General features: G+C 37.3%; 1 protein-coding gene across 3 annotated transcripts; it reads left to right on the top strand.

Moving 5' to 3' along the window:
- Positions 1-492: 492 nt before the first annotated feature.
- Positions 493-27,935, top strand: LOC122079272 (proline--tRNA ligase, cytoplasmic). 3 transcript variants are annotated; one of them, XM_042645608.1, is made up of 14 exons: positions 494-682; positions 1,868-2,006; positions 2,249-2,314; positions 2,396-2,481; positions 2,661-2,753; positions 8,110-8,226; positions 9,108-9,295; positions 15,616-15,682; positions 17,385-17,507; positions 17,648-17,800; positions 19,042-19,326; positions 20,566-20,784; positions 26,905-26,998; positions 27,678-27,935. In XM_042645608.1, the coding sequence occupies exons 3-14, from the start codon at positions 2,269-2,271 to the stop codon at positions 27,740-27,742; spliced, it is 1,536 nt and encodes a 511-aa protein (XP_042501542.1). In that variant the 5' UTR covers positions 494-682; positions 1,868-2,006; positions 2,249-2,268; the 3' UTR covers positions 27,743-27,935. The 3 variants fall into 3 exon arrangements, with proteins under 3 accessions (XP_042501543.1, XP_042501542.1, XP_042501541.1); XM_042645609.1 differs by lacking the exon at positions 1,868-2,006 and having other exon boundaries at positions 493-682; positions 2,255-2,314; XM_042645607.1 differs by lacking the exon at positions 1,868-2,006.

The raw sequence follows: 27,935 nt of genomic DNA, 5'->3' as shown, positions 1-27,935 counted from the left end.
TTGTGTACTATCTGGTTATAAACATGTTAGACATGCTTATTAATCAGGTCAGTGTAGGTTGGGCCATAAATGTGTTGGGTTCGATCGGACCTATCAATGCGGGTCTATAATTGACACCCCTAACTGTGAAGACTATGACACACATCCTAGGTCACTCGAGGCATGGAATGAGCGGATGACTCCCTGGTCACTGGGCTCCGTGGAGAGGATCTCTTTCCAATTTTTGTTGTCCACGAAATGTTTTGAGGGTATGCATTGTATAATTGTATTGCAATTTTCAAATTTTGAGCAGTTTTTAACACATTGTGCCAATTGCTTAACAGCCGTTACTGGTTTTACTTCTACGGACCAGGGCCAGACCAAGAGGTCAAACATGGTTTGACTGAAGAACCAAATCACTCGGTCCGACAACCCTTCGAAACCAGACATCAGTAAAGACCAACTCTAACCGGCCGGTGTAATCATGGTCCATACAGGTTGTTTACGTTTTACGCCATATATCCATCCATCCATCCTGGTGCAAAACCCTAAAACCATTTGTTAAGGACAGCGCCTCTCCTTCCTCCCAGTGGCGTTCTTGATTGTTGAAGAAGATCTGCAGAAGGAGCAGAACTGGTAAAGGAGGAAGAAGAAGAAGAATAAGAGAGGGATCTCTTTATCTGTGGAAACGAAGCATCAACAGGTAATTTTTTTTTTTTTTATTTTCCCTCCATTTACTCTTGGGCAATTGGAAGAGCAAGGTCGTCTTCTTAATTCGGTAATCAACATTTTTAGTTCGCCTTCTTCCCTCCAGTTTTACAATTGAAGATGAGACTATCGGAGACTGCCTCTATCTTCTATGTCTGTAAAGTGTAAATCGGAATCTCCTCTAGACCAAAAGTTACTCTTCCCAATTTTGTTTGGGTTGGTTTTCACTGTCCAATCTGTATTCATCGTCTTATTATGATAATACTGTGAGCTATATAGCACTTCGATTTATTAATGCAGCTGGAGAGACTACACTGTCGTCCTTTTCTTCAATTTGACTATTGTATTTGGCTGTCAAACTTAAGATTTTATAGTTTTTCCCTGAGTTTAGGATGTAGATTTACTTCTAGGTATGTTTTTCAGAACCGTAGTTTGGTTGGCAGAACCAATTTGAATATCTCGAAATAGACTGCCCTCGTTGCTACTTTGATGATTGGTCTGTCTGGAATTTTAAAACACTTCGAAAATGAAAGCCTATTTGGAACTCCTGACTCCTATGCCCATGGGGTGCCTGTTGCAGAATCCGTGTACATAAGTTTGGAGATGTGATAAGTTTGAGAATGGCCTTCCAAAACCAGATTGGATTTCATGTTCAGAGTGGGTCAAATTGACGCCGTGACTGTATCTAGTACTTGTGTTTCCCAGTAGATTCCCAATTTTGTTGAAGACTTGGTTATTCTGTATGTCAACGTTCAAAAGAAACGGTTCTGGTGTTTTTTGGAATAAATCTTGGAATAGAACATATATGTGATGTCCAGTCTGTTTTTGTGTTTTTGTGGAATGAACCTGGTAAAAGGAAAAACACAGTTGTTGGTTGTTGGAAAAACAAATTTGATGTTTAAAAAAAAAAAAAAAACACAAATTTGTAACAAAAACCAACCCAACAAACCCGAATTTTGAGCTCGACTCTCTCTTCTGCCACCACCTCTGCCACCTCCACGGGTCCACCACCACTGCCAATGCCACCACCTCTGCCACCTCAACAGGTCCACCACCACTGCAACCACCACATAACAGAAGATATACTTATGTTAATATGCATTCCATGTGTTTGTGTTCTTTTTTAGTGGCAGAAATATTTTTTTCCCCAATTTTTACCATACAATATTTTTTTGTACAGAAGTATTCCAAATGAATCGAAACACAAAATATAGTTCTGACTCCGAAATACTAATATGGGATTGAAGCATTGCCATTCACAGCCTAACTGGGACAGATTTCTTTCCAGTTTTCTGCCTGGTTCTGGTTCCAAAAAGTGGGTAGGTGCTCTGAAGTGTTAATGTATGTAACATAGAAAAATTTCCTGGACGGATGTTCCCTCTATGTCCAAGAACCAATAAAAGGTTCTGTATTTTAGTATTACTTGCTCCGTATCAGTTGGATTGAGAATAAAATCCATGTTTACCATTTCTCTACCGTAAGTATTTTTTGGTTTTGTTTTGTTTATTTATATGTATGAATTATTATTGCTTAACTTATTCAGAGTCTCTACTTTTTGAAGTCTTAGGGCATTGTTTGAATATGGCCAGCAAAGAGAAGAAAACTCCTAACTCCGGTGCAAAAAGTGGTGAGTTTTCCACTACTTAAGTCTCATTCTGATTGCTATCATTTTCCAGTTGTTTTGATGGTAAATCTTTAACCTTTTCAGGAGGGAAGAAGAAAGAGGTTAAAAAAGAGACCGGTCTTGGTCTCTCTTACAAGAAGGATGAGAATTTTGGGGAGTGGTATTCTGAGGTATCTAGTGCTTTTCTTTTTGGGTGGGGGGTTGGGTATTGGGAGTGGGAGAAAGCTGGGAGCTTTATTTTTTGTGATTTTGTTTTCTTAAATTTAAGGGTAGAAAAAATAGTACTGTTATCTGTTACAAAGTTAGACTTTGTATCCAATTATTTTAATTATTGACTCGATTCATACAGGTGGTCGTTAGTAGTGAATTAATTGAATACTATGACATTAGTGGTTGTTACATTCTAAGGCCGTGGACGATTGCAATTTGGGAAGCCATGCATGTAAGTGCGATGACAATTAATTTTTTTTACTTATAATTTTTTCCTTTGTTGTTGATATGGAAATGAACAATTATTTATCTATTACTGTGATAAAGTATATGTTTCTGGAAAAAAGAAAAACATAATGCCTAGCGCCCCCCCCCCACCCAAAAAAAAAAAAAAAAAAAAAAAAAGAAGAAGAGAAAAGAACATAAGACTTGAGGGAAATTCTTTCCCACATCCTCAGTTTAGGGCTTCCAAACTCCTTGAGGAACTAGTATACTCTAATTAAAATCTATTTATGTCAAAAGAATTTCATGTTTCAAATCTTGAGACTCGCATGATTCTATGACAATCCTATCAAATGCCTCAAGGTCTCAAAAGATGGTGATGGGGAGAATCCTTCAAAGAATTTATCATTTAATTCCATGATCATGGAGACCGGGGGGGGGGTTTGAATGAAAGAAAATATAGCAGAACATTAATTTCCCTTTGGTACCCCATGTCATTGAAAAAGTGGAGAGGGAAGACATGAGCATTGAGTGAGCAACTGAACACGAATAAAAGTTTATATACATCTTGACCACTTTTATGTTTGATTGACTTCTGAATCTAACAATTATCATGTGATTTGGAAAATTATTGCCTAAATATTGACAGGCTTCGCTTTTCAACAGTTCAAAGCCTTAGCATGGCTAGGTTTTTATTACAACAACAAAGCCTTATCCCAACTTAATGGGGTCGGCTACATAAATCCAAGCAAAGACTGGGAAAAGGAAAAGTAAGTGGAAGGAAACAAATCACATGAATAGTAAAGAAGTAAAACATAGCTAGGTGGGGTCTACTACCCTGATCCTGGACCTCCAATTCGCTCTATTCGATTCCATACTTGGAGCAAGACCTAATCTGTGCATGTCTTTCCTCACCACTTCTCATATGGCCATTTTTGGCCTGCCCTTGTAGCTAGGTTTTTGATTCAATCCGGATATTTGTAGCCTAGATGTAAATTCAATTTTAACTGTTTTCCCAGTTGGGTGAAGAACAACAGTTGCTATTTGTTTGGTTGGTATTTGGTGATAAGGTAACACATTAGAGCCTGTTATCCCCAAAAAGAAAACTCTGTTTCTTTCTGTGGAAGACAAATGAGAATTTGTTTCTGCCATACAACCATGTCATTTCCTTTGAAATCTTTCCCTTTCATGACCAAGGAGCTGAGCCCTTGGTTCCTCTACCCTCTACATTGTTTCTGCTTAAGTAGGACATCCATAACTTTAATAGAAGGACATTCTACACCAAAAATCAAGTGCTTGCACCTAAGTTCTACTTTGAGGTTCATTGAAGCTTTTAAAGGGTTGACGGTTACTTTGCGAAAGAGTACCTTGGTCGATTTTGGCAATATTGACCAGGGAGTGACGGAGTTGGGGGCAAACTATTGTTCTGTAAGGTAAGTGAAATGCCTTTTATGTATTTGAGAGTTCCTTCTGGTTCCTAACTGGGTATGGTAAGTATTTGGAATCTCCACTATTGGAGGATGGGACAAAGAACATTGGGTTGGAAGAGATGATATATATTGATGCAGATAAGTCACTTGGGCTTATTTTATTCCAAATAAGCCTTGGGTTGTGTTATATATGTGTTGGGCCTTTGATCCCATGAGTTTCGTTTGAAATGAGCCAGTTTAATGGGCTTAAAATATGGATACAAGGTAGAAAAACGGGATTTAATTCATTAGTTTAGTTAATTGCTATTTAATTCAATAAATTCCCATTAAGCCATTGGTCGGTTGTAAAGTCCTATATGGATTATTAGTTAGTTAGTCCTACTCCATGTTAGTCATAAAGTCAAGTCCTAGTCCTATTTTGAATTCCTAGTTGTAGTAGGAGTGTCTAGTCATATTGGGAAACTAGCTCCTAGTAGTAGTTTGATTGTTATTTTGCCCTCTATAAATAGAGGAGCCTATGTACTTATAATTTCAGACTTGAATGAATACATTAATGAGTGATTACTCTTTAGCTAAAAAAACTGTTATTGAGTGGTGAGACGCCTAAACCTTTGAGGAGGTGTGATACCCAAAACATGAGGGGGTGAGATACCTATTTCTTTATTTTCTTTCACCCTTCTCAACCCTCCATCGATTCTTCTTTTTCTATTTTTCTTTTCTGTTTATTGTTATTAGAAGTTCAAACCTGTTAAAGCATACAAAATCAGAACCAGTTTGCCAAAGAGTTCTTGTTCTTGAAGCCAATCGACCCTCATTGCTGGCCAAGTTTGAGATCTGATCTGCAGATCCTTTGGAGGACTGGTTCTATACTCTAAGAAGATCAATCGATCCTCTTTTGAAGGTTATCTGAAGAAGACAAGTTGTTCCTGCAGAATTCTTTATATTCTCTCTCTTAGGTATGAAAATCAAGAAAACGCATAACTCAATAACCAACCGTTAGAAGCCCTTCATATTTGGGGGTTTTTGTACCCTCCCTAGGGACTATCTACACCAGAAAGTGCAACTCAATGGGACTCCCACAGACCTGACCGCACCTTTCTCTCTTCAGCTCTATAGAAGGCCTTCTCTCTCCTATCGGGTTAGGTTTTGGGTTGGTTTTGCTCCTATATGAGTATTATGTTCTTGGGGGTTTATTTGATGGTATTATTTCCATAGTTTTTAAGGCGCTGCCACGGTGTCGCCTTACCAGTGCCTTGGCACTGATGCGGTCTAGAGATGGTAAGGCAGTGCTCTGCCTTACGTGAAGTGGCGCCTTATGGGGTTTTTTTGTTTTTTTTTTTTTAACATATTTTAAAATTACTTGATGAAGATTCCAAATATAGATTTTTTATTGGTAGGTGTATGGTTTTGTTAACACTTAAGATGTATGGGATCAGCTTTACTCCACCAAAAATAACCAAAACAAACAAAACAAAAACACGATTCACAAACAGGGTTTGGATTTTGTCAAGGGTTTTAAGAAAAGGCTTTGAGAAGGAATCAAGGAACAAGGAAGAAGGAAGAACCATTGATTTAGGCGACCATTTTGCTCCGACAGCAGTGTGTTTGCTCCGGCAGCGATGAGCTTCATTCTTCTTTGACAGGAGTAGAAATATAGTGGATGACCTTAGGGCTTAGGCACTCATTTTGGCATCATAGAGGTAAGTATAATAAATACTTGTATTTTTTATGTCTTATTTTCTTTATATTTATAATTTTGTTTCATAATTATGTATTTATATTATATGTTAATATGTTATGATGATTGACGATTAATGAAGATGAACTTAGTTTATTCACTTTATTGATTTGTTTTCTTGATGAATATCTTACATTGATTTGCATATGAACCTTTAATATTTATTTAATATATGAGTAATAGGATTCAACTAGGATTTGAGCCAAATAGATTGGTTTTATAAAATAATTACACAAGAACGCTTTAGTCAATAAGGCGACGCTTTATGCCCGCCTTATCGCTAAGGCGCTCCGAAAGACCCTCAAATGCCTCTGTCGCCTTACCGCCTTAAAAACTATGATTATTTCTTTGTTTCTTGCTTCTATTTGTATTGTTTGGGGTTATAAACTGCGGAGCTAGTTACTTGTAATCTACTCCTACATTATATATCCATTTTTCCTTAAACTTTATTGAAAAGTACTTTAAGCAGTATTCCTGTTTATTCATTGGCTATCTCGAATGGCCTAGGATGAGTATATGAGCAGATGGATAAAATTGTTGGAAACCTTTTGTGGTATTGGTGTTGATCGAAGAGAAAAGGAAGAAATTCCATCAGTGAAGTGAAAATGGGTATTATTAGAATTGTAATGTAAACGATAATAGCTCCTTTGGCTAACTAGCATTGGAGATTCATTGTTGAGCTGGTGGCCCCATAAGATTATTAGTTGTGTGCAAGTATTTTATTTTTTGATAAGTTCAATTGGGTGTCAATATGTTGTTGATGAAAGGGGTTGGGACTCTTGAGGTTTTAGAATTCCCATACTGTGGGCGTATGGAAACATATTGTAACAAATATGGACCATTTTTTATCTCATTTTTTATAAGGTGGGGTGGTTCCAGGATGAAGTCTTTGGTGGATGTTTGTGATGTCGCACTTGCTTTGGCATTTCTGAGGCGTTAAAATCTGGTGGTGGTAAGAGAATATTTCTGTGCAACAGTACATGGAAGTATGCAATAGAAATTTGAATTGGAATAGTTCTTCAAAAGAAATTTACTGCACTTGGAGATTAATGATTTTGCAAGTTCGCTGCAGACCTATATGGTGTTCCTGTGGATGTATCAGTTGAAATTGAGGATTATGGAATTATGGTGGGTTAATTTTCTATGAAGGCATATTATGATTTTCTTTATGACCCCTGGCCTGATAACATAAGCAGAACTTTGATTTGGAAATTTAAAGCTTCCCTTAGAGTGCATTTGCATGGGCTGTTCCCCTAAATAAAATACTTGCTATGGAGAGGTCTTACAGCATTAGAGGTTAGGTTTTTCAAATCACCCTGCAGATTTTATACATGCTGTTCTATTTAGTATGGATTTTGCCTCATCAGTTATCATTTGTGTTTGTCCTGTGATTCACCTGGTGGACAGGGAGATTTTGTGGGTACTTTTGGTGTTCATGGTTCATCTTTGCAGCTGCAGAGGATCTTTACAGCTTGGCCCAACTTTGTTTTGAGCTAAGTTTTTTTGTCCTGTGGAAGATAATAACTAATGGGGTGTTATCTAGAGGTGGTTGTGGGGTTTGTGCAAGGAAAAAGAAAAAGTGACTTTTGTGATGGTAAATCTGATGGTTAGCTGCTCTGAATTTTTACTATAATAGGTCACCATGGTGCTTTATCCTTCTTTCCTTCCCTTCCCCACTTTAGTTCTTTCCCTGGCTATAAGCTGCTAGTCTTCTTTTGTGCTCTTTCAGCCCTTTCTGAAACCCAGGGTTCTTTTGTTCTTTCATGTAATCATGTGGTGAACATAACATAAGGTGCAAGATAGTAACCTAAATGCCAATGGGGGTAACAACAGCAACACCTTATGTTTAAAAAGAAGTGCCTATAGTATTCAATCAGAGACTCATCCGGGGGGATTGTTGCCTGAACCCAAGCGACCAATCAGGTGTGCCTGATTGAAGTTACTTACTGGACATATTCAGGCACCAACCTAGTGCTTCACCTCGGCCAGTGAGAAAAGCACATAATTTGCCTAAATCAACATTCAGCTTAATAGACCATTATACCAATATTTTGAAATCATATGAAACACTGAATATGCATGTGTCTCGGTAGTTGGGGAGGTATGTGTCTCTTTCTGTGTTGATGGAGGCATCTGTCTATGTTTTTCGGTTTTGATTTTATGTTTTCCAATGTTGACTTTATATTTTCATTGTGCAGGACTTCTTTGATGCAGAAATAAAGAAGATGAAAATTAAGAATTGCTACTTCCCATTATTTGTATCTCCTGGTGTTTTACAAAGGGAGAAGGATCACATTGAAGGTTTTGCTCCCGAGGTAAGAATTTAAATGCGTTTGATATGATTTTCTTTCTAAAACAAAATTTCTCCCTGAACTAGGGAAATCCATGATTTGCAACTTAAAACTCAGCAATCTCTACAAACTAGGGAAATGGTTTTCTCATTATGTTTCAGCTTCAGGGGTATATTTTCTTTGGCCCTGTTAAGTGAAATGGAAATATTTAAAAAATAAATGGAAATTTTTGGTCATTTCTGGCAATGATGTCCTAACTATGTCAATAACATTCTATATCTGATAATGAAGTTGTACTTTACTTATAACCAAATTCCTTGGAAATGAGAAAGTATAAAATGATTTAATTTGAGAAGTTTATTGACCATTCGTGGTTAAGATTTCTAGTTAGGTACACCTGATTTCCCTTTACTTGCAACCTGACAGAGCCTTTATGATTAACAGTTTTACCATGAATCATATGTATCATTTGTTCATCCAGTAAACTACTTTTGTTGCTTGGTAAAGGTGTTAGGAACTAGGAAGGCACTCCCTTTCCATTCTTGTCCCTGCATTTTTCGTCTTGAAGAGTTTACTTTCCATATTTTAAACAATTGTTGTATGTCTGGTGTCTGGTTCGATTGGTGGTCCAGTTCTTAAGCGACTTTGCACTTTTTATGGTGTGTGATGGATTTTGCTTATACCAAGAGGATTAGAAATCCCCCATATTTCAATCATGATGGGTCTCGACTTTGTAAGAAACCATCTTTATCAATATACTGTTTCTCCAAAATTATCTTCAATCGTAATGGAAAAACTCACTTTCTATGTTCGTATACTCTTTCTCTTTTTAAATTTAATGAATAATTGATAGAAATGGGTGGTTTGGTTGTCCTCATATTCTCAGTGCCTATTGGTCTTTTCAGGTTGCTTGGGTCACAAAATCTGGGAGTTCTGACTTGGAAATACCTATAGCCATTCGTCCCACAAGTGAGACTGTCATGTATCCTTACTATTCCAAATGGATCAGAGGACACCGGGACCTGCCTTTGAAGCTTAATCAATGGTGCAATGTTGTACGTTGGGAGTTCAGCCATCCTACTCCATTTATTCGGTACTTCCTTTTCAACCTACAACCTGTAGTTCAATTTTCCATTTATTTGTTGATGAATTTCTATTATTGCATTTCATGGTTGACTAGTAATGTTTATATTGAAAAAAAATGAGAACTTTAAATTCATTGGCAATACACAACTCCAGCTACCAAGAAGTAAGTGCAGCTCAGATAATTTGGCAAAAGATCAGACAAAGCCAAAAATTATGGCACTTTAATCGCACAAATTAATTAATAGGGATATTATTCTTATAAGTTTTTTGAGGTTGAAATTCAACAAAATTAGCCATGTCTTTCTCAATGCATAGATTTGTAAATGTTCTCTTAATGTTTCTTCTTTGTTGTAATGCTCCACATGATGGAAAAGGTTGTCATCCTTTGCTCTAAATTACGATGAGGTAACAATATGTGTTGTGGTTTTAAGCACTTAAAAATCGTAAAATGATATATGTCATATAATGCAGGAGTAGATTACAAATAACTAACTCTGCAGTTTATAACCCCAAACAATACAAATAGGAACTAGAAACAAAGAAATATTACTATCAAATAAATCCTCAAGGATACAATACCCATATAGGAGCAAAACTAGCCCAAAACCTAACCCGATAGGAGAGAAAGACCTTCTATAGAGCTGGAGAGAGAAAGGTGTGGTCAGGTTTGTGGGAGTCCGATTGAGCTGCACTTTTTGGTGTAGATTGTCCCTAGGGAGGGTACAACAACCCCTAAATATGAAGGGTTTCTGACGGCTGGTTATGGAGTTATGCGCTTTTTTGATTTTCAGACTTGAGAGAGAGAATGTGAAGAATTCTGCAGGAACAACAACTTGTCTTTTTCAGATAACCTTCAAGAGAGGATCAATTGATCTTCTTAGAGTATAGAACCAGTCCTCCAAAGGATCTGCAGATCAGATCTCAAACTTGGGCAGTAATGAGGGTCGATTGGCTTCAAGAACAAGAACTCTTTGGCTGGCTGATTCTAATTTTGTATGCTTTAACTGGCCTGAACTTCTATTAACAATAAACAAAAATAAAAATAGAAAAAGAAGAATCGATGGAGGGTTGAGAAGGGTGAAAGAGAATAAAGGAATGGGTATCTCACCCCTCAGGTTTTGGGTATCACACCCCTCAAAGGTTTAGGCATCTTACTTCTCAATAACAATTTTTTTAGCGAAAGAGTAATCACTGAATGATTCATTCATTAAATTATGAAATTATAAGTACATAGGCTCCTCTATTTATAGAGGGTAGAATAACAATCAAACTACTATTATGAGCTAGTTTCCCAATAGGACTAGACACTCCTACTACAACTAGGAGCTAGTTTCCCAATATGATTAGACACTCCTACTACAACTAGGAATTCAAAATAGGACTAGGACTTGACTTTATGATTCCAACATGGAGTAGGACTAACTAACTAATAGTCCATATAGGACTTTACAACCGACCAATGGCCTAATGAGCCTTTATTGAATTAAATAGTAATTAACTAAACTAATGAATTAAATCCCGTTTTTCTACCTTGTATCCATATTTTAAGCCCATTAAAGTGGCTCATTTCAAACAAAACCCATGGGATCAAAGGCCCAACATATATATAACACAACCTAAGGCTTATTTGCAATAAAATAAGCCCAAGTGACTTATCTGCATCACCATTTCTCTCATGCCAACCTGCATCGACAGGTCTGACTATCAGTTATTCATCATCCAATGTAGAGCATGAAGGGGCCAGCCTTCAAAAGTTTTTGATTAGCCATTGTACAGTTTTTTGGATATTTAACTGTGCTTAAAAACAGCCTCTTTATGGCCATTGTGGTTTTACTGATGGGTGGTTATAAAGTCTTTGCTGGACACCCCATGAGTCTGAGTGCATGCTTTCCATACCACTAGCCTCTGGGTCCCATAGTGTATGACAAACCAGTCCCTTTTATTTGGTAGTAGTTTAATGTTGTTAGTTGTGTCGAGTCCTGGCAAACACTGACCAGGGGGGTGAATTAGTTATCAATGTATCCAATTTTTCTTCTTCACTGAGTGTAAGGGCTGACTTGGTAATCTATGCAAACATTGTGTCTGCAAACACACAGTTGTATGCACACTCAACCTCTCATGGACACTCCCTAGTGTGCGCATCCATTCTACATTCCACATTCCACGCACTTCTAAGCAGTACAATACAAATACTAAATCCACAAGCACAATATAGAGATTCTTATAAGGTTTGGCAAGATGCCTACGTTTATTGAGTAGAGCCTGTAATAGCTTCGTACCTATTCAATACACTACTTTAACTACAACTATAGTTGGAAACACCCATACCTAGTTTTCCCAACTTCCAGTTGAGAGGGCACAAATGGTGCCAATGGAGATAGCAACACCCACTGCAAGGGAGCATCCACCCTCGATGTCTAGCACCCACTAAACACCTCTTACAAAGATTAAACAACAATAATGAGTTGATAAAACTTGCCCTATAATCAAGCTTATGCTAGGATGCTTTCACAACAATAATCTCCTACTGCTAGCATTCATACATTATCAAAAATAGTAATGACAAATTAATTGTAAGATGGCAAATCTCACAACCCTTGTCTGGTGTTCACAGAGATGTCTCAGAGCACTTCTTTGCATGTTGGTCACTGCAATATTCAACTCCCCTTTAGAGTAGGAAACTTGAATCTTTAGGTAAGCAACACAATTATGACACCTCACAAGGCCTCTTTCTTGTCTTCTTACACTTTAATGCACAATGGGGCCAACCTCTCTTCGTTTCTCTCTTCTTTTGGTTTGGAATCAATGAATTATTAGAGCTCTTCAACTACCTTCTCAAACCACCATTAATGGAGTAAAAGCAACAATACCCATTCAATGGCCAACTAACAAAGGGGGAACTTCCCCTTTCAAAACCGTTGGTTTTTTCAGCTCAAAACACGGTCTAGGGCTTCCAATGAATAGAGCACGGAAAAAATAAGAAGGTAGCAACTTGAATGGATCAATTTGGTATTGTGGATCAAAAGTTATGGCCATTTGAAGTCGGATCAATGCGAGACAAACATTTGGAATCTTTCCGGGTGGTGTAGGATGTGCTGGTGGCGTGTGGAGTAGCGACATGGCTTACAACCATTGGATCAAGCCCATAGTTAGCAAAAAGGGGAGCAGCAAAAAAAAACAGAAACAGACGGTAAAGGTTTTAAACAGTGAAAAATTCTGAACAATACGCTAAAAAAAGGTAAAAAAAAAACAAAGATCAGCAAAAAACAAAAAACGGATGAAACGGGTTTTAAACTTGTAGATTTAAAAAAAAAAGGGACAAAAAATAACTGTATTATAGAATTATTACATGAATAGCTGCATCTAATGTTCAAAACAACTATAACATCCAATATTAATGCATATATATCCCATAACTCATTATAAGTTCTAAGACGTATCATCGGATATTATCGAACCCCAATTCTAAGTTCATATACCACACATATCCAAAGTCTTATTGAGCAATGTGGATTGGCTATGATGTTGTTCATTGTTGTTAACATAGTCAAACACTCCCGGAGTGATGCATGTTCAGTTAGAGTTGGGAGTCTTCAGTTTAGAAACATTTTTCAGCAAATGGATTACTTTGTAGCTCAGTTTTGGGGTCTGTGCATTGAATTTTTTAGTTGAATGTGATCATGAGAAATGTAGGGAATTGATTTAGCTTCATATTGGCGAAAGAATCAGATCGATCGGAGTTCAGGAGAGAGAGATATGGTTAATAAAGTAGACATTATGTTCAACAAGTCAAGCCTTGAAAAATGAAAAAAAAAGGAGGAAACATGTTTTATGTGTATAGAACGGGAATGCTTGTCGTATGCCCTTTTTTCCCGTATCTTTGGGAACCATACAACAAAACATGTTTTAAATGGTAAAAAATGGGAACTCCGTTTTAAACATGTCTTTGCTAACAGTGATCAGGCCTCAAAAGGTGCCTCAGATCTGGACCGTTGGATTCATGTAACGGGAGGAGATCTCAGCTGCAAGATTTGGATATGTGTGCTGATGTAATCTGATGCTTCGTCAGGCGCTTATGTCATTAGCAGAGGTGTTGTCAAGCTCCCATTGATGCGTAGGTTTGACTTCAATGTTTCTTTCTAAAAGTCCCCGCAAAAATTGCATACATGCCCCTCCGCCCCAAATAATATATGCAGAAACTCCCATTTGACTCGTTTGACCAGAACTTCAACAATTTCACAAAAGCATTCTATTCCAAAAAAAAGAATGCTAAAAATCCCTGACCTTCCCGAGAGCAAATTCCAATATTAATTTTGAATTTTCTAGACTGATTCTGCGGAAAACTCCATAACTCTTTCCTACGGATTCGAATTGAGCTGAAATGAAAAGGGTATGGATCACGACTCGAAGCTCTACAAACTTCTAGAACAGCCCATCAACAGTTTCAGCCATGTAAAAGACCAAAATGCCCCTGAACATTGCAAAAGCTGTAACTTCTTCATTCATCAGACCTGGAAATATGCACCACCCACCATGGTTGAACCAAAGCACTCAAACACCATCACACACTACTGCCATTTCATCAGAGAGACCGAACGCTGCTACGGCATCGCTACCACCTCATGATAGCTGGCCACATCATGGCTGCCATGTGGCCGAGGTTGCCAACAAGGACAACCAGAAAACAAGTTGTAGGTATTTTAAACTTAGTTGATAGAAGAAAGGGTCTCCATGTAGCCTGACCCCATTTAGTTGGATTAGGATGAGTATGGGTATGAGCTGTAGGTATTTTAAATTCAAAAAATTAAGGAATGCTTGTATTATGAATGGGTAGGGCTACTAAGTTTTATGTACCTACCTATTCCACATGGCTTCTAAAATCTCCCATCACTCAAAAATCAAAACAAGAAAGTAAAGATTAAAAGAGCTGAAATCTCAGCACCCATGAACAGAACTACTGTATTCCCTCCAGGTCGGACTACTACTGCTTCTCAGTCCCCATCATCTCTCTCTCTTTCTGTTTTCGTTAGCCTTTTCTCCTCTCGATTCCTTTTGGTACTTTTCGTTCTCTTTCTCACTTTTCCTTCCACTTTTGTTCCACTTCTTAGGGTTTTGCTTTCTCTTTGAACTTACAATTGTTCTCTGCCTTCTTTTCAATTGATCTGACGACAACATGAGTTCTATATTTGTGTTCAGATATCTAGTATTGATCGGTTCAGAGCAGCGGCATCAATTGTCTTTTGCTAGAAACAGACATCTTTGGGGTTCCTGTGCTTTTTTTAGGTGGATTTGTATCCTTTTAGGAAAAAAGAACAAAAGTTCCTCCAGCTGCTTTCAGCTCACGATGAACCCACCACAGAAAAGAAAGAAGTTAAAGAAACAGAGAACTAATCAAGAGCAAGAAATTGAGAAACGGAAACTACAGAGAACAGAAATGACGTTAATTTTTTGTTCTGTTCTTCTCCATATTTGATTCTGTTTGCACGAAGAATACACTATACATCATTTGAAAATGCCGATGGAGAAAAGTATGTGATTAGAAGGGCACTGGTCAAGTCTGCTTCTTTTTGGAAAGAACCCAAACAATGAAGCCTTCTTGCTACAATGCTTTCTGGGTCAATTCTCAGTTGCTAACCTCTTTTTTGCAATGTTGTTAATGTTTGTGCCTCAGATATGCTGATTGCACCTTAGGCCAGGGGCATCCCCTGACCCCTTTAGGCATGGTGCTACTTCAATGATGGACACACTTTTTGTGTGGTTGTGCCCCTTTGTGGTTGATTGTTTCTTCTAGTGAACAAAGCTGAACAATGCATATGCCATTTTTGTTCATTGATTGTTGCATTAGTGGCTTGCTCTAGTTGAGTAAATAAAGCCTGTTCCATATTTTCTAGTAGGCTATGGAGCTTAGGCTGTGTCATCTATTACACTGGTTGACGCTGAAGAATTTGGGCTTGTGCTTGGTGCTTTCTACGCGCTTCTTGCTTTAATAACCCTTTTGCTTTAGATTCACTAAGTTTGTTGTCTCACCAAAATGAAAATTTCTTCAGTTCTGGTATGCGAGTTGGGGGGGGGCATTTTGTTACTAGGTTGTTGAATCTTGAACACTATGTCTAGACTCTAGACCAAATCTTTATCCTTCTACATTATACTTGATGTCCACTTTATTTGCTTCTCTTTTCTAGTACTATTATTAGCCTGTATAAGGAATATTTTTATCACAGCTCTGTCAGTGGGAAGCTAACTTCTTTTTTGCTTTATTAGTGACATCTGGGTCCTGGTTAGTGAGGCAGTGATTTATTAACTGGCAACTTTAACATGTAATTTTAGGAGTCGTGAGTTTCTTTGGCAAGAAGGGCATACAGCTTTTGCTACAAAGGAAGAGGCAGATACAGAGGTATTTCCTTTTTCATTACTAATTTTCGTTTTTGTTTTAGATGGTATGATATGGAGTTGGTTAGGTTCCTATTTTATATATTGAAAAGGATTCTTGATCTTCTTGACATAGCCCTTGCAACACAAGTTGGTTGTAGTGAGAAAATGGAAAATGGAGAAGGATGGAAGAACATCTTGGCAAACTTGATTTTCATCGTCCTTTAAATGAGAGGTGGATGTCCATCACTTCTAAGGCTTCTTTCTCAAAGTGAATTCCCTTATTAAGCTTGAAATATTAGCGTGCTTTATATAGAGCAGTAGCTCGGTGTGTTCCACCCTCCTCTTTGATCATATTGGCACGTTAGAATATACGTGATCGGGATCCTTGTATGCTGAGGTTCTAGGTCAACTTATTTCTTGGCGAAGAATGCTTTTGAAGCCAATCTCTTTCGCTCTCCCTGCCCAACTTATTCCTTTTTTATTTATGTTTTAGCCCCAATTATCTTCTTGTACTTTGCAGGTATTTGTGGATTTTATTTTATTTTATTTTTTTGTGGAAGGGAGAGGAGAGGGTCATGGTGTGGATAATTTTAAATTAGAGATTTAGAGTTAAGATGTTGGCCAATGAAGTCTCTAGTTTTATTTTATTTGTTTTATTTAACAGGCTAATATAGTTGTAATGACATCTTAATGATGTTTGATTTTATGACAAGGTCAAAGTTTCATAAAATAGAAAGAATGCCATTTCATGCTAACAGAATCTAATGGCATTTCTCTGCCCAACTCAAACTAAATGGGTTGGCAGTAGGGATCCTGTTTCACCATTCTGTCCTGTTTAAGGCCCTGTTTGTGGTCAACCCAAATCTATTCATATCCTTTCTCCCTATTTCTTCCCAATTAATTTTTGGTGAATGCTTCTGTGCCATATTACTCTCTCTTATTTATGCACTTAAAGGCTTCCCGGTAAATGCCCATACCACATCAAACGTCTCTTCAACATATCATGGATTGAAGCAACCACCAAATCACGTGGCACAGTTTTATTTGTCTTTTCTGGACTCCCTACTCATCCATATCAACAACCTTATATCAGCTACATTTATTTCTGTGTTGTCTATTGGTGTCCCAACATTTAGCGAAGGTTCAAAATTTGGGTTTCAAATAGGATTTCGACCCTGGTCGAAACTATAGTGATCAAAATGGCACTGAAATTTGGTCCATTTAGGTGGCCAAAATACGAATTTAGCCCTGAAACTTGAGGGATTTCTTATTGAAGGATGTTTAGACATGTTTGAATGATTAGATTGGTAAAAAATGCAAAATGGTAGTTTGGCTTTGAACCTTAGGTTGCTAGTGTACGCCGTATCATACTATATCCTCTTCCTTGTATAGCCTATGTTCTACACATAATTTAGTCCTACAATACCTACTTTCAGTAAAAGCGATTGAAATATGCATAGGGATAAAAAATGATAAAATTGGAGAGCATTCCAGAATTAACAAAGTGTGAAACCATTTAGTGTTTCAAATCCGCAATACATTGCCAAAAAGCTTGTCATAAACTCTTAAATAACATTTCATGTTCTTAATTTATGTTTTGGTTATGACATTTATTTCCCAAGTTTGTTTTTGTATTATGTACATTAATAATATTTCATGTTCTTAATTTATGTTTCTGTTCGTAAAGCCTGTGTATGTAATTAATTATGTTTGTTTGCTTTCAGGTTCTTGAAATTTTAGAACTTTATAGAAGGATATATGAAGAATATCTTGCAATTCCTGTTATCAAGGGGAAGAAGAGTGAGCTGGAAAAGTTTGCTGGAGGGCTTTACACAACTAGTGTTGAGGTACTTAAGTATATTCTTTGTATCATATTCAAAATAATTCTGGAATTGGATCTCCTCTATGGTCTACTTGATTGTAAAAAGCTTGAAACCCTGTCCATATTTTGATATCTTACTTTTTGCCAATTTTTTTTTTTTGCTAGGCATTTATTCCAAACACTGGTCGTGGTATACAAGGAGCTACCTCTCATTGTTTGGGTCAAAATTTTGCAAAAATGTTTGAAATAAACTTCGAAAATGAGAAGGGAGAAAGAGCTATGGCCTGGCAGAATTCCTGGGCATATAGTACCCGAACGGTAATTCTATGGATTTTTGTTTTTTCCACAAGTAGATGTACCTCCCCCTTTCCCCCCAAGAAGATTTTATTTTATTTTATTGTAACTCAAATATTTCGTAGTCTTACTGGGGCAGAATTTTCCTATCTTTTGATTCATCAATTTGTTGGTTGTGATATTAAGTACTGATGTTAGGACAGCCTAGGGTTTTAGATTTCCAAGGCTAATTTACGAGGAAGGGATGTTGGGAAAGTGTTAGGACTTAGGACTACCAATCAGGTAATATCCCAAGTAATGGTCTGCTACATTGATCCTGTTTGACCATTGAACTTTGTTCAGAGCCATACTTTTTGTCAACTCTAGTCCTTGCATGTCTTCTGATGCGACTTCTCCAAAGTCATTTTAGGCCTGCCCTGCTATTTTAGCTCATCCAGTCTGAATTGTGTCACTCCTCCTTAATAGTACATTTATGTTCGTTGCACTGGGAAAGGGATCACGCTGATTAGGGTTTAAATAAGTACAACAAAATTACTGTTAACAGTACATGATAGCACAGGATATTTAAAGAAAACGGGATAAGAGAGCTAAACTGCAGTAGAAAATAAAATTAGGAAGAATAGAAGGAAGAAGAGTAGTGAAAAAAAAATTAGTGTTCAGAGGGGGAGTATTGATAGTGAGGCAAGAGACATTGATTGAAGAAGAAGAAGAAGAGAAGAGAAGAGAAGAGAAGATAACTGCAGAATATTAATTAAGGGAGGACCAGCTCCTTATGGGCTATTGTGAAAACACCTCAAAACACATTTCTTCTAGGCATAATTGGATTGTCTCCCAATGATATACCTAGAAGGTAATTTTCTATCCCATGCTTATGTGTTGGTACACATGGATCAGGTGATTCTTTTGCATCATTGAAATCAAGTTTGGTTATTACCCACATAAGAAGTCCATATCTTGCTGTAATTAAGGATAAGTCATCTTCACTTCATTTCAAAAACCCATGTTTTTTCAATTTTTTACTGGTTCAGATGCTTGCTTTGCAGAGTATATATCTTTCTCCCCCCTGGATTATAATTGATTGGGCAGCCTGCCAACTGTAAGTGTAAAAGCAAGAGGTGAAGCGGGAATCTATCCAGGGTTTATGATACAACTAGATATAGACCTTTATGGCCCACTGCTTGCATGCCATGCACTTCAGATGAAAATTCAAATATTGATAGATGATTATCCTACATTTATACTTCCTATATCTTTGTAACATACAGATTGGGGTAATGGTGATGGTTCATGGGGATGATAAAGGCTTGGTATTGCCTCCTATGGTAGCATCTGCACAAATTGTTGTGATCCCTGTGCCATACAAAGATGCTGATACAAAAGCTATCTTTGATGCCTGCTCAGCAACAGTCAAAATGTTGAGTGAAGCTGGTTTTCGTGTTGAAGAAGACTTTAGAGACAACTACTCACCAGGTTGGAAGTACTCGCACTGGGAAATGAAAGGTGTTCCTTTGAGAATTGAAATCGGGCCCAAAGATGTTGCTAATAGCCAGGTATTGCAAGGCTATCCTTGTTCTCATCTATTGTCACAAACTATTTTGTTTTTTTTTCATCTCTTTCATTGTCTAGCATCCACTTTAGCTCTCTGCTATTACTGCATAATTATACAATGGATTGGACCATCAATGATTAGCCATATCTCTTCTTTCATCTTATATTTTTGTATATTTATTTACTGAGGTACCTGCTGACTTATCTGGTAAAAAGAATTTAGTAACAGCGTAATGGATAACATTACAATTTATTTGCCAATGAATCAATGTACAACAATGTTTCCTGTGCATGGAACATATAGAGGGGGGAGGATGCTCAGGCATTGTTTATATCTGTCACTACAGTATTTCATTTTTCATGAAGATAACAATCTTTTATTTTTGATAGAGAATGAAAGAAAATAAATTAAAGTAATGAAGTAAGAACAGTGTTATCCAATTTACAGCAATCCAGAAATTGTTTCTTAACCATAGCCCTGTATGCTAGGTAGGCCAGAAAAACCACCACTTCATTGTTGGGCCCGAGCCAAAAGGAGGGAGAGGGGAGAGTACTATGTACATCTAAGAGGAGGGGGACTACGCTCCAAGGCCATGAAGTGGGTGTTTGGTAAAAAAAAGTTATATAATTCTTCAGAATTGGTCCACATTTCCTTAATGCTCCAGCGCTTCACTTGCGCTTGTTGAACTCCAAGGAGGAACCCCCTAGTGGTTGCTTCAATGAGATTTCCTGTTATCAAATATCGGTCGTGAATGAGATACATTCTCCTTTATAAATTAATCAAGTTGCCCAACCACACAAGTTAAGACCTGGATTTGAAACAGACACATATCAAGATACTAACACAAGGTTTGGGAGATTAAAAGATGGATGTTGAGGTGTGGGATCTGGTACTTGTATTGCTAGCTTTGAATTGATGCTAGACAGTAAAATCAAGGTTGGGGAAATGAAGATAAAAATCTTGTTTTGCAAACAAGTGAAGCATTCTGATCTATCTTCTAGGCTTCCCCATAAAGAAAAGTGGGAGCCAGTCTTATATTTTGATTTTACTTATCTTGGTTCTGTATTGAATTGTCCTATTTTTAATGCTAATGATTCTACATGCATTGCTGCAATAATAATGGCAGAATATGCAGGTTGAGATATGTTATAATTTTTTTTCTTGGGTCATAGTCATGCTTTTAGTATAATGCTACATATCATGCACACGAGAATGAGCGGATATGTTGACTTTTATGCAGGTTCGTGCTGTTCGCCGTGACAATTCGGCAAAAATTGATATACCTATGTCCAATTTGGTTGAGCAAGTAAAAGAAATTTTGGCTAATATTCAGCAAAGCCTGTTTGATGCTGCAAAACAAAAGCGGGATGAGTACATTAAGGTGGTGCATACATGGGATGAATTCATTGAAGCACTAAATCAAAAGAAGATGATCTTAGCTCCTTGGTGTGATGAGGAGGTACATTATCCTTTATTATCATATTAATAACTACAAAGGAATATATACATTTTGTTGTTTTATATTTTGAATTATCATAGACATTTTCATGTTGATTAATAGGCTTGCTATCATTTTGTGATACTTGCAACTAAATTTTGGATTGTATGCTTTTGCCATTTGAATTACTGTAGGCAAGTTTTATGATGGTTGAAGAACTAGACTAGACTTACACGGAATCATGTTCTCCATGTTAATTTTTCTTATTTTGCTGAAATGTGGGATACTGAATAAGAAAAGCTACTGCAGATTTAGAAAAGAATCTGGATCTATTTTTGTTGGATTAATGATTAACTTTTTAAACGAAAGATTGAGTTTCGACTTTTATTGTATGAATAGTTTGAATAACTGGATATCTGGTGCAATCACTCTTTCCCTTTTAATATTGCATATTCGTGGAGTTTAAACATAGGCTATTATTCATTACTTTGTGGACCTTAAAGGGGCAGTAATATTATAGTTTGCATGGAATGCAAAAGATGCTACCAATTATGCCTCATACTGGTTGGGAGATCTCATGTGCTATTGAGCATTTCTGATGATGCAAACTCCTCAGCCTGTGATCCTCATGCCCTATTTAAGTATGATTTTTTTATTGGTACTTCACTTTTATCGGGAGAAATAGGATTAGACATGGAAATTTGCTCAGAATTTACTAGTTAGTGCTTTCAGTGAACTCTTATGGATAATTGATAGTCTTCGATAGTGCTTTCAGTGAACTCTTATGGATAATTGATAGTCTTCGAGTCAATTTATCTTTCATGGACCATCTTGAAGTGTAGATCCAGCATATCAGTTAAGTGGACCTTGATTAATATACTTCATTTGGTTGTGTTTTCAGTCAAGCTCAGCTAGCTTCCTTGATGCATCCTAAGGTTTCGAAACTCTAATTAGGTTGGCTAGGCCTACCCAACCAAACTATAGAAATTCCAAATAAAACGTAATAAGAGAAGTTTTGTAGTTACAGTTCAATATTTGAACCTTCTAGGAAAGGTTAAACAGAAGCTTGAATGAATAGTTTAGGGATTTCTCTGCAAATAAAACTCAGTTTGGGATAACTTACAAGAGAACTTCTGCAAGTTGGGCTCTTACAATATAGGGGATAATTTTGCCGCCTTTTTAAACAACAAAAATGCTGCAAATCAAGAGTGATCCCTAACCTGGGAAATGGTAGACACAGGCCAGAAGAGAGTGAGAGATCTCACCCAATATATCTCCAATCAGTCTGAGATTTTGATTGGATATTCTGAACCTAGACCTCTTAAAACCAGCCAATAGAGCCCAAACGAACCACTTGGAGGTTTTAATAAAAATCACTGCAGAGTGGAATACCTGGTGGAACTCAAGGACCCAGATTTGTTATTCAGTCCAATTCTCACAGCACTTGGATTCGTTGGCTCTCAAAATTTGCTTGCTGAATCGCCTCCAGGAAGGTTGCTATCACACAAAATTTCAAAACCAGGGGAAGAAAATCTGAATGAGTTGGAGACCATCTTTGTACCCAGTGTAGCAGTTAAAAAAACGGCATACCCAGTGCATGAGGCTCCCGCCACTGCAGGGTCTGGGGAGGGTCATAATGTACGCAGCCTTTCCCCCTGCTTTGCGGAGAGGCTGTTTTCCAACTCGAACCTGCGACCACTAGGTCACAATGGAGCAACCTTACCGTTGCGCCAAGGTCCACCCTCTGGTGGTGTAGCAGGTTGTAAAATTTAAACCTCAGTATACCAAAGATCAGAGAGAAGTCTGACCTGCTTTGAAGGATTCACTGAGGTGAAGAGAATTATAAACATAAGAGAGAACCATAGATCTGTTTACCATGAAAACTGTGAAGCTATCAACAATTCCATTCAATCAATTCTGTAATTACGAATTTATTGATTACGTACTAGAGTACTAATGACCATCAAAAACTAAGAGAAGTTTCTAACAACCTTCCATAAAACTGTATGAGTTTCCTTGTCCTACACTCCTACTTAATGCAATACAGAACATTGGAGACTAAAATCCAGTGCATGCAAAAATCACTACTTAAAACCAAGCCTAAGAGTCAGTTGTTGAGCATTGGCACATTGGCTTGATGGCATCATTCCTCCCCCTATAATCACCTGGACCTGCTCCTGTTTTTCTACCCCATACATCATGCTTAGATCATTAGACACAATTTTGATGAGTTAACCCTTCTCTTTTCCCCTTTTCTTCTCTTAACAAATTTCACCTTAGCTATTGCAAACTTTTGAGCTCATGGAAGTGTTGGGAAGTTTTATTTTTTTATTTTTTTTAATCCATAGGTTTCCTGAAAGGATCTCTCTCTTATCAATGGATGATTCTCAGAAAATCCATCTTGAGTTTGTTTCCTGCTCATAACATGATTCGCCATCTGATTCAGAGGGTTTCCCAATTTTTACTGATCTTATCCTTTCTGCAGTCATTCTGCTCTTTGGTGACTGGTTTTGCCAAAGAAATGCCCTACCTTGCTGGATAAGGCAAATCTCATGTCAGTTAATTTGGTGGGGAAGATTGTCACATCAGATACATTAGTGGATGTGGGAAGCCTATATTAAATCAAGCCTTGCAGAAGGGGGGTTCTTGTGTTGATGGAGGATGATGAACAGTATGGGAGTGGTGTTTGGTTAATTGATTGGGGAACCTGGGGTATGTTCTAACTGAGCATGGGTTTTGTGGAAAATCTAGTGTTATTTTGTTCTTACTTAGAGTCATGGTGTGGACTTTCTACCTGCTTTGTCGATGTGGTGCACTATCTCCTTGTAAAACTCTTTCTCTTGCCAATTCCTTGATCTGAAGAGTAGGTTCTACCACATTTTGAAAACATTGTAATGGAACCTTGCTTAGGAGAACCAAGGAGTAAACTTAGATCTCTCTCTTAAGAGATTTCAAGGAATCCCATCACAAGTGATAGTTGAAGAATCCACTTTCAAATATGGAAATTTCCACAATATTTTTTCTCAATTTCAAAAATTCTCTCTCCAAAGAAATAAGGTTCAAAATTCTGGTCGGAACTGAAATATTTTGTAACATGGAAAAACTCAGTTTGAAATATTGCACATTTTGACCAAAATACTGGAATGAACATTTCAGTGGCCAAACAGTTTGGTTTTTTCCCTGAAAGTTCATGGCAAACGCCGAAACCTATTTAAGCATGGCTATGCATAGTCAAGCCATTAGATTGAACCCAAAAAAAAAACTACATTAAAAATGGTAGTTTGGCTTTGTACCCTAGGTTGGTACTGCACATTGTAGCCTACTGTATCATTTGTTTTATAGAACCTGTTCTGTACATAATTTAATAGTAGAAAACACAATATTCAATAAAAGCAATTGGAAATTTTATTATGAATGCAGAAAATCATTTAATAGACCAATGTCAAAAAGTGTCATCATAGACAATCAGTAAAACTTCTGACACCCAATGCCTATGTCAATATCACATAGAGTTCCGGTGAGGGAAGGCTTAAAACCCCTAGAAGATTGCTGCTGATGATCGTACCTTTTCTCCGAGTCTATCACAAATGATGGACATGTCATGGTATGCCTGAAGAAATGCTTGAAACCCATCACAACAGCCCTATAGGTGTCATCGTCGGCACACTCTAGGTAACCCAATCTAAGATATGGATCACTGGGCTTGGAAGATGCAGTGTTAACCCACCGTAGCTACTTGGTGGACTGGGTTGATATGGTTTGAGGGCTGGGTATGAGAAGATGTCCACTAAAAGACGATCAAAATGCTGGAATAGTCGAGATTTCTAGGGCTTCCCAGAGGTTTTGGTTGAAATGCAGGAATGGTTGAAATTTTGATCGAAATTTTGATTGAAATAAGGTATATATTCTATGGCTTTGTAACGTCACTTTCACCTGAACAATCAAAGCATATCGGTCATTTTAGCATTTCGGCATTTCGGTCGAAAATTTTAGTTGAAAGACTCATAACTCTGTTATTATTTGTGATCCACATACTGTTTCGTTTCGAGCCAACTCGAAACCAAAATAATTTGTCAATGCATTGATATTTTGACCGGAACCTTGAACCATGCATAGAAATGTGATCTCGTATTTCTATGGGGTGCAGAGATAGTCTTTGGCTCCTATTTTCCTTTCTGTGACTCAGAATCTGGACTCTTACTCAAATTATGACTCCGAAAATCATAAATCTCATCAGACTGATTTTAGACATAATGGTATGTGCACGGGTTGGCCGTGCATCTACCCATCGTGAGAATGGTAGGATAGGTAACAACTGAGATAATTTTGGGGTTATTTGACATGATTAGGAGGTTGTCAATCCTCTTTCTCAATAGAGAATTTGTCAGGTGATAATGTTGTCCATTCCATTCTCTATCCTATTAAATAGGATAAGATATAAGTTAAAAGAATAGTTACCACTTCTCCACATAGTCCATGTACTCTATTCCCAATCTACTATCTCCATATTCATATAACTCCTATGACACCAACGACCCATTACATAGTAGAACACCCACTCCTAATAACTACCCATTGCATGATACCTTGTAACCACTCTTTTATGTAAGAACCATGCAACTGCCCATGCATGCCATGTAATACTGGTCTGTAACACATAAATTTCACAATTCTGCTTTGATTTACAAGATCTTGGTCTCGTTGGAAACATCAAGTAATAATCTTTCAGATGTCACCGAAACATGCAAAGCAGACAAGTTCTGCACTTGAAGAGTTTAGCTACTCGAAAAAGTGTCGGAAATAGGCCTAGTCTTGAGTTTTACATCTAACAAGAAACATAGAACTTAAAACTGCATTCATGCATCATAATCTAGGGGAAAAAAAAAAAAAAAAAAAGAAAAAGAAAAAAAAAGAGAAGAAAAACAGAAGAAAATTTTAATGCTAAAATTGATTAGACTCAAATTTGATTTAAATAAAAATTTTAATCCCAAAGTATCAAGAAATCCTTGCTAGCCTAAAATAAGAGGTTTTATTAGTTTCTTTTTCTTTTAATAAAGCAGAAGAAAAAATTGGAACTCTATTTTTTTTTGCTCCGGATCTAGGCATGGCAACTGGGCAGGTTTCACCTACACCATACCCAACCCTCTTAAAATATTGCTCAAGCCAAACCATCCCCTGTTTACACGCGCATGGCTTACCAGTTTCACAAGGTAACTAGGGTGGTTTCTGGAATTTTCTGAATATACCTAATTCTAACCCAATAAGGTATTGTATTTTACCCTAATCATTAGTGGCGGGGAGGGGGAGTGTGGTTCTGGATTTAACCCACCCCTTGTCATCACTGTCTTGGAGTCAGACGGTGTTGAAGTGAAAACTTGTCTGGGATAGGCATGAGATAGTGAGGATTTATTCCTGAAATGCACTTTATGTTCATCTTTATGAAGGATAACAAGAATTTCAAAGCAACTGGTCTATGCATTGATTTTTTGATTTGATAGAACTGTTTATACAGGTTATACAGCACAGTACTAGTGCCCATATTTTGTTACCTATCCATCTTCCTGTTCCAAATTTTTCTCCCTACCCCCTGCCTTTTTTGAAAGGAAATAACTGATGAAGATAATTTATTGATCTTCTAGTTTTTCTGTTTTGAAAAGGTAATAACTGATGAAAATAATTTATCGAAAATGGGTAATTTTTGACACGGGCATGTAAACAGAGAATCTATTATCTGGTATGGTGTGATAGAATCCCAGAAGGGGCTGAGGCCCTTTGAACACCCTTTTTAGCCATCCGATCTGCAACATCATTAGCTGTCTAGGGCTCCCCAATTGAATTAGCAGTTCATCCGGCTTTGCTCTGTTATGCCTGATAATGTATGCAAACCTCCTTGGTACCTGACTCCACTCTGTTGTTGAGTCTCTGTAACATAGAAACTGTGTCCTTCCAGAGTTTCCTTCCCCAACAGGCTCCAACAGATGCCCTTTGAATACCTATTTTCATTGTTATGTTGTTTCTAAATTCAAGGATATCTTTATTTTCTTAAGGTGGTCTGAAATGAAGCAGCTGACTGTTGTTCCCAAAGTACTGGTTTTATATTGTGTGTTCATGATCATACCTGATGACTTTGTAATTTTCTAGGAAGTTGAGAAAGATGTGAAAGCAAGGACGAAAGGCGAAATGGGAGCAGCGAAGACCCTTTGTTCCCCATTTGACCAACCGGAACTCCCCCCAGGTAGAATTTTGTATGTCGGTGTGATATTAATGTTTTGTTTTGTTTTGTTTTTGTTTTGTTACTGCTGCTGCTATACTATGTCTTATTCCCAATTGTTTTCTTTGCTTTACTGCTTTTCTCCTTAAGGCTCCTGGTTAGACTGGAAAAATAACAGTGAGGGACCTTAAAATTAAGCTATCAAATATCAACACTCCCATAATTGTTTGAGAAGGGGATGAATTGCAGTTAATTGGTTTCATATTCATATTTTGAATGGAATATGGGTCTTCGGGTGAAAGTTACATGATTATTCCTTCTGCTTATAATATAGGGAGGAACTAAGTGTGGCCTAGAACAGTTTGATGATGGCGTTCTACATGAGTTGTATCTTAGATACCTGTTTGTGACATTTTTTTCTGTCCACTTTTCATCTGTATATAACCAAAAAACTTTTAATGCCCATCTTCGTATTGCCAAAATTATCTCAAATTAATACCTGTTAAAGATGATTGGTGGATCCCTTTTTGTACTTGTAACCTACATAGTTCCTCCCTAGTAGTTGGCAAGGAGTTTAATGGATATGGTATTGTTTATTTTATTTTATTTTGTTTTTTAATTTATATTTGAAATATTCCAATTTTATGTTGAGAATTGTATGCTACACACCATCTCATTTTGGAGTTTCTTGTTAAATTTTCAGGGACACTTTGCTTTGCCTCAGGAAAGCCTGCAAAGAAGTGGACCTACTGGGGTAGGAGCTATTAATTCTTGTGACTATTTTGGGTAGGCAAATGCAGGAGTTTGTATTGGTTTTCAACATTTAATGTGTGGGATTATTAGTTTCTCACTAGTAACAGCTTCTCAAAGCGTTTTTGTTCTGTTCGTTTTATTGATAGTCGTAACTGCAGAACACAATTCAATTAATCCTTTCATAAATTATATTTTCTTATTTATCTTC

This window comes from Macadamia integrifolia, chromosome 5, assembly GCF_013358625.1.
Source record: "Macadamia integrifolia cultivar HAES 741 chromosome 5, SCU_Mint_v3, whole genome shotgun sequence".
Classification (NCBI taxonomy): Eukaryota; Viridiplantae; Streptophyta; class Magnoliopsida; order Proteales; family Proteaceae; genus Macadamia; species Macadamia integrifolia.
The sequence above is the reverse complement of the archived record's forward strand: the minus strand, read 5'-3'. Positions and strand labels throughout refer to the sequence as shown.

Coding starts and splice junctions, on each gene's coding strand:
- LOC122079272 (XM_042645609.1), top strand. CDS start 2,269: ATGGCCAGCAAAGAGAAGAAAACTCCTAACTCCGGTGCAAAAAGTG. Junction 17,801..19,041: donor GGGCATATAGTACCCGAACG/GTAATTCTATGG, acceptor TGTAACATACAG/ATTGGGGTAATGGTGATGGT. Junction 20,785..26,904: donor CTCCTTGGTGTGATGAGGAG/GTACATTATCCT, acceptor GTAATTTTCTAG/GAAGTTGAGAAAGATGTGAA.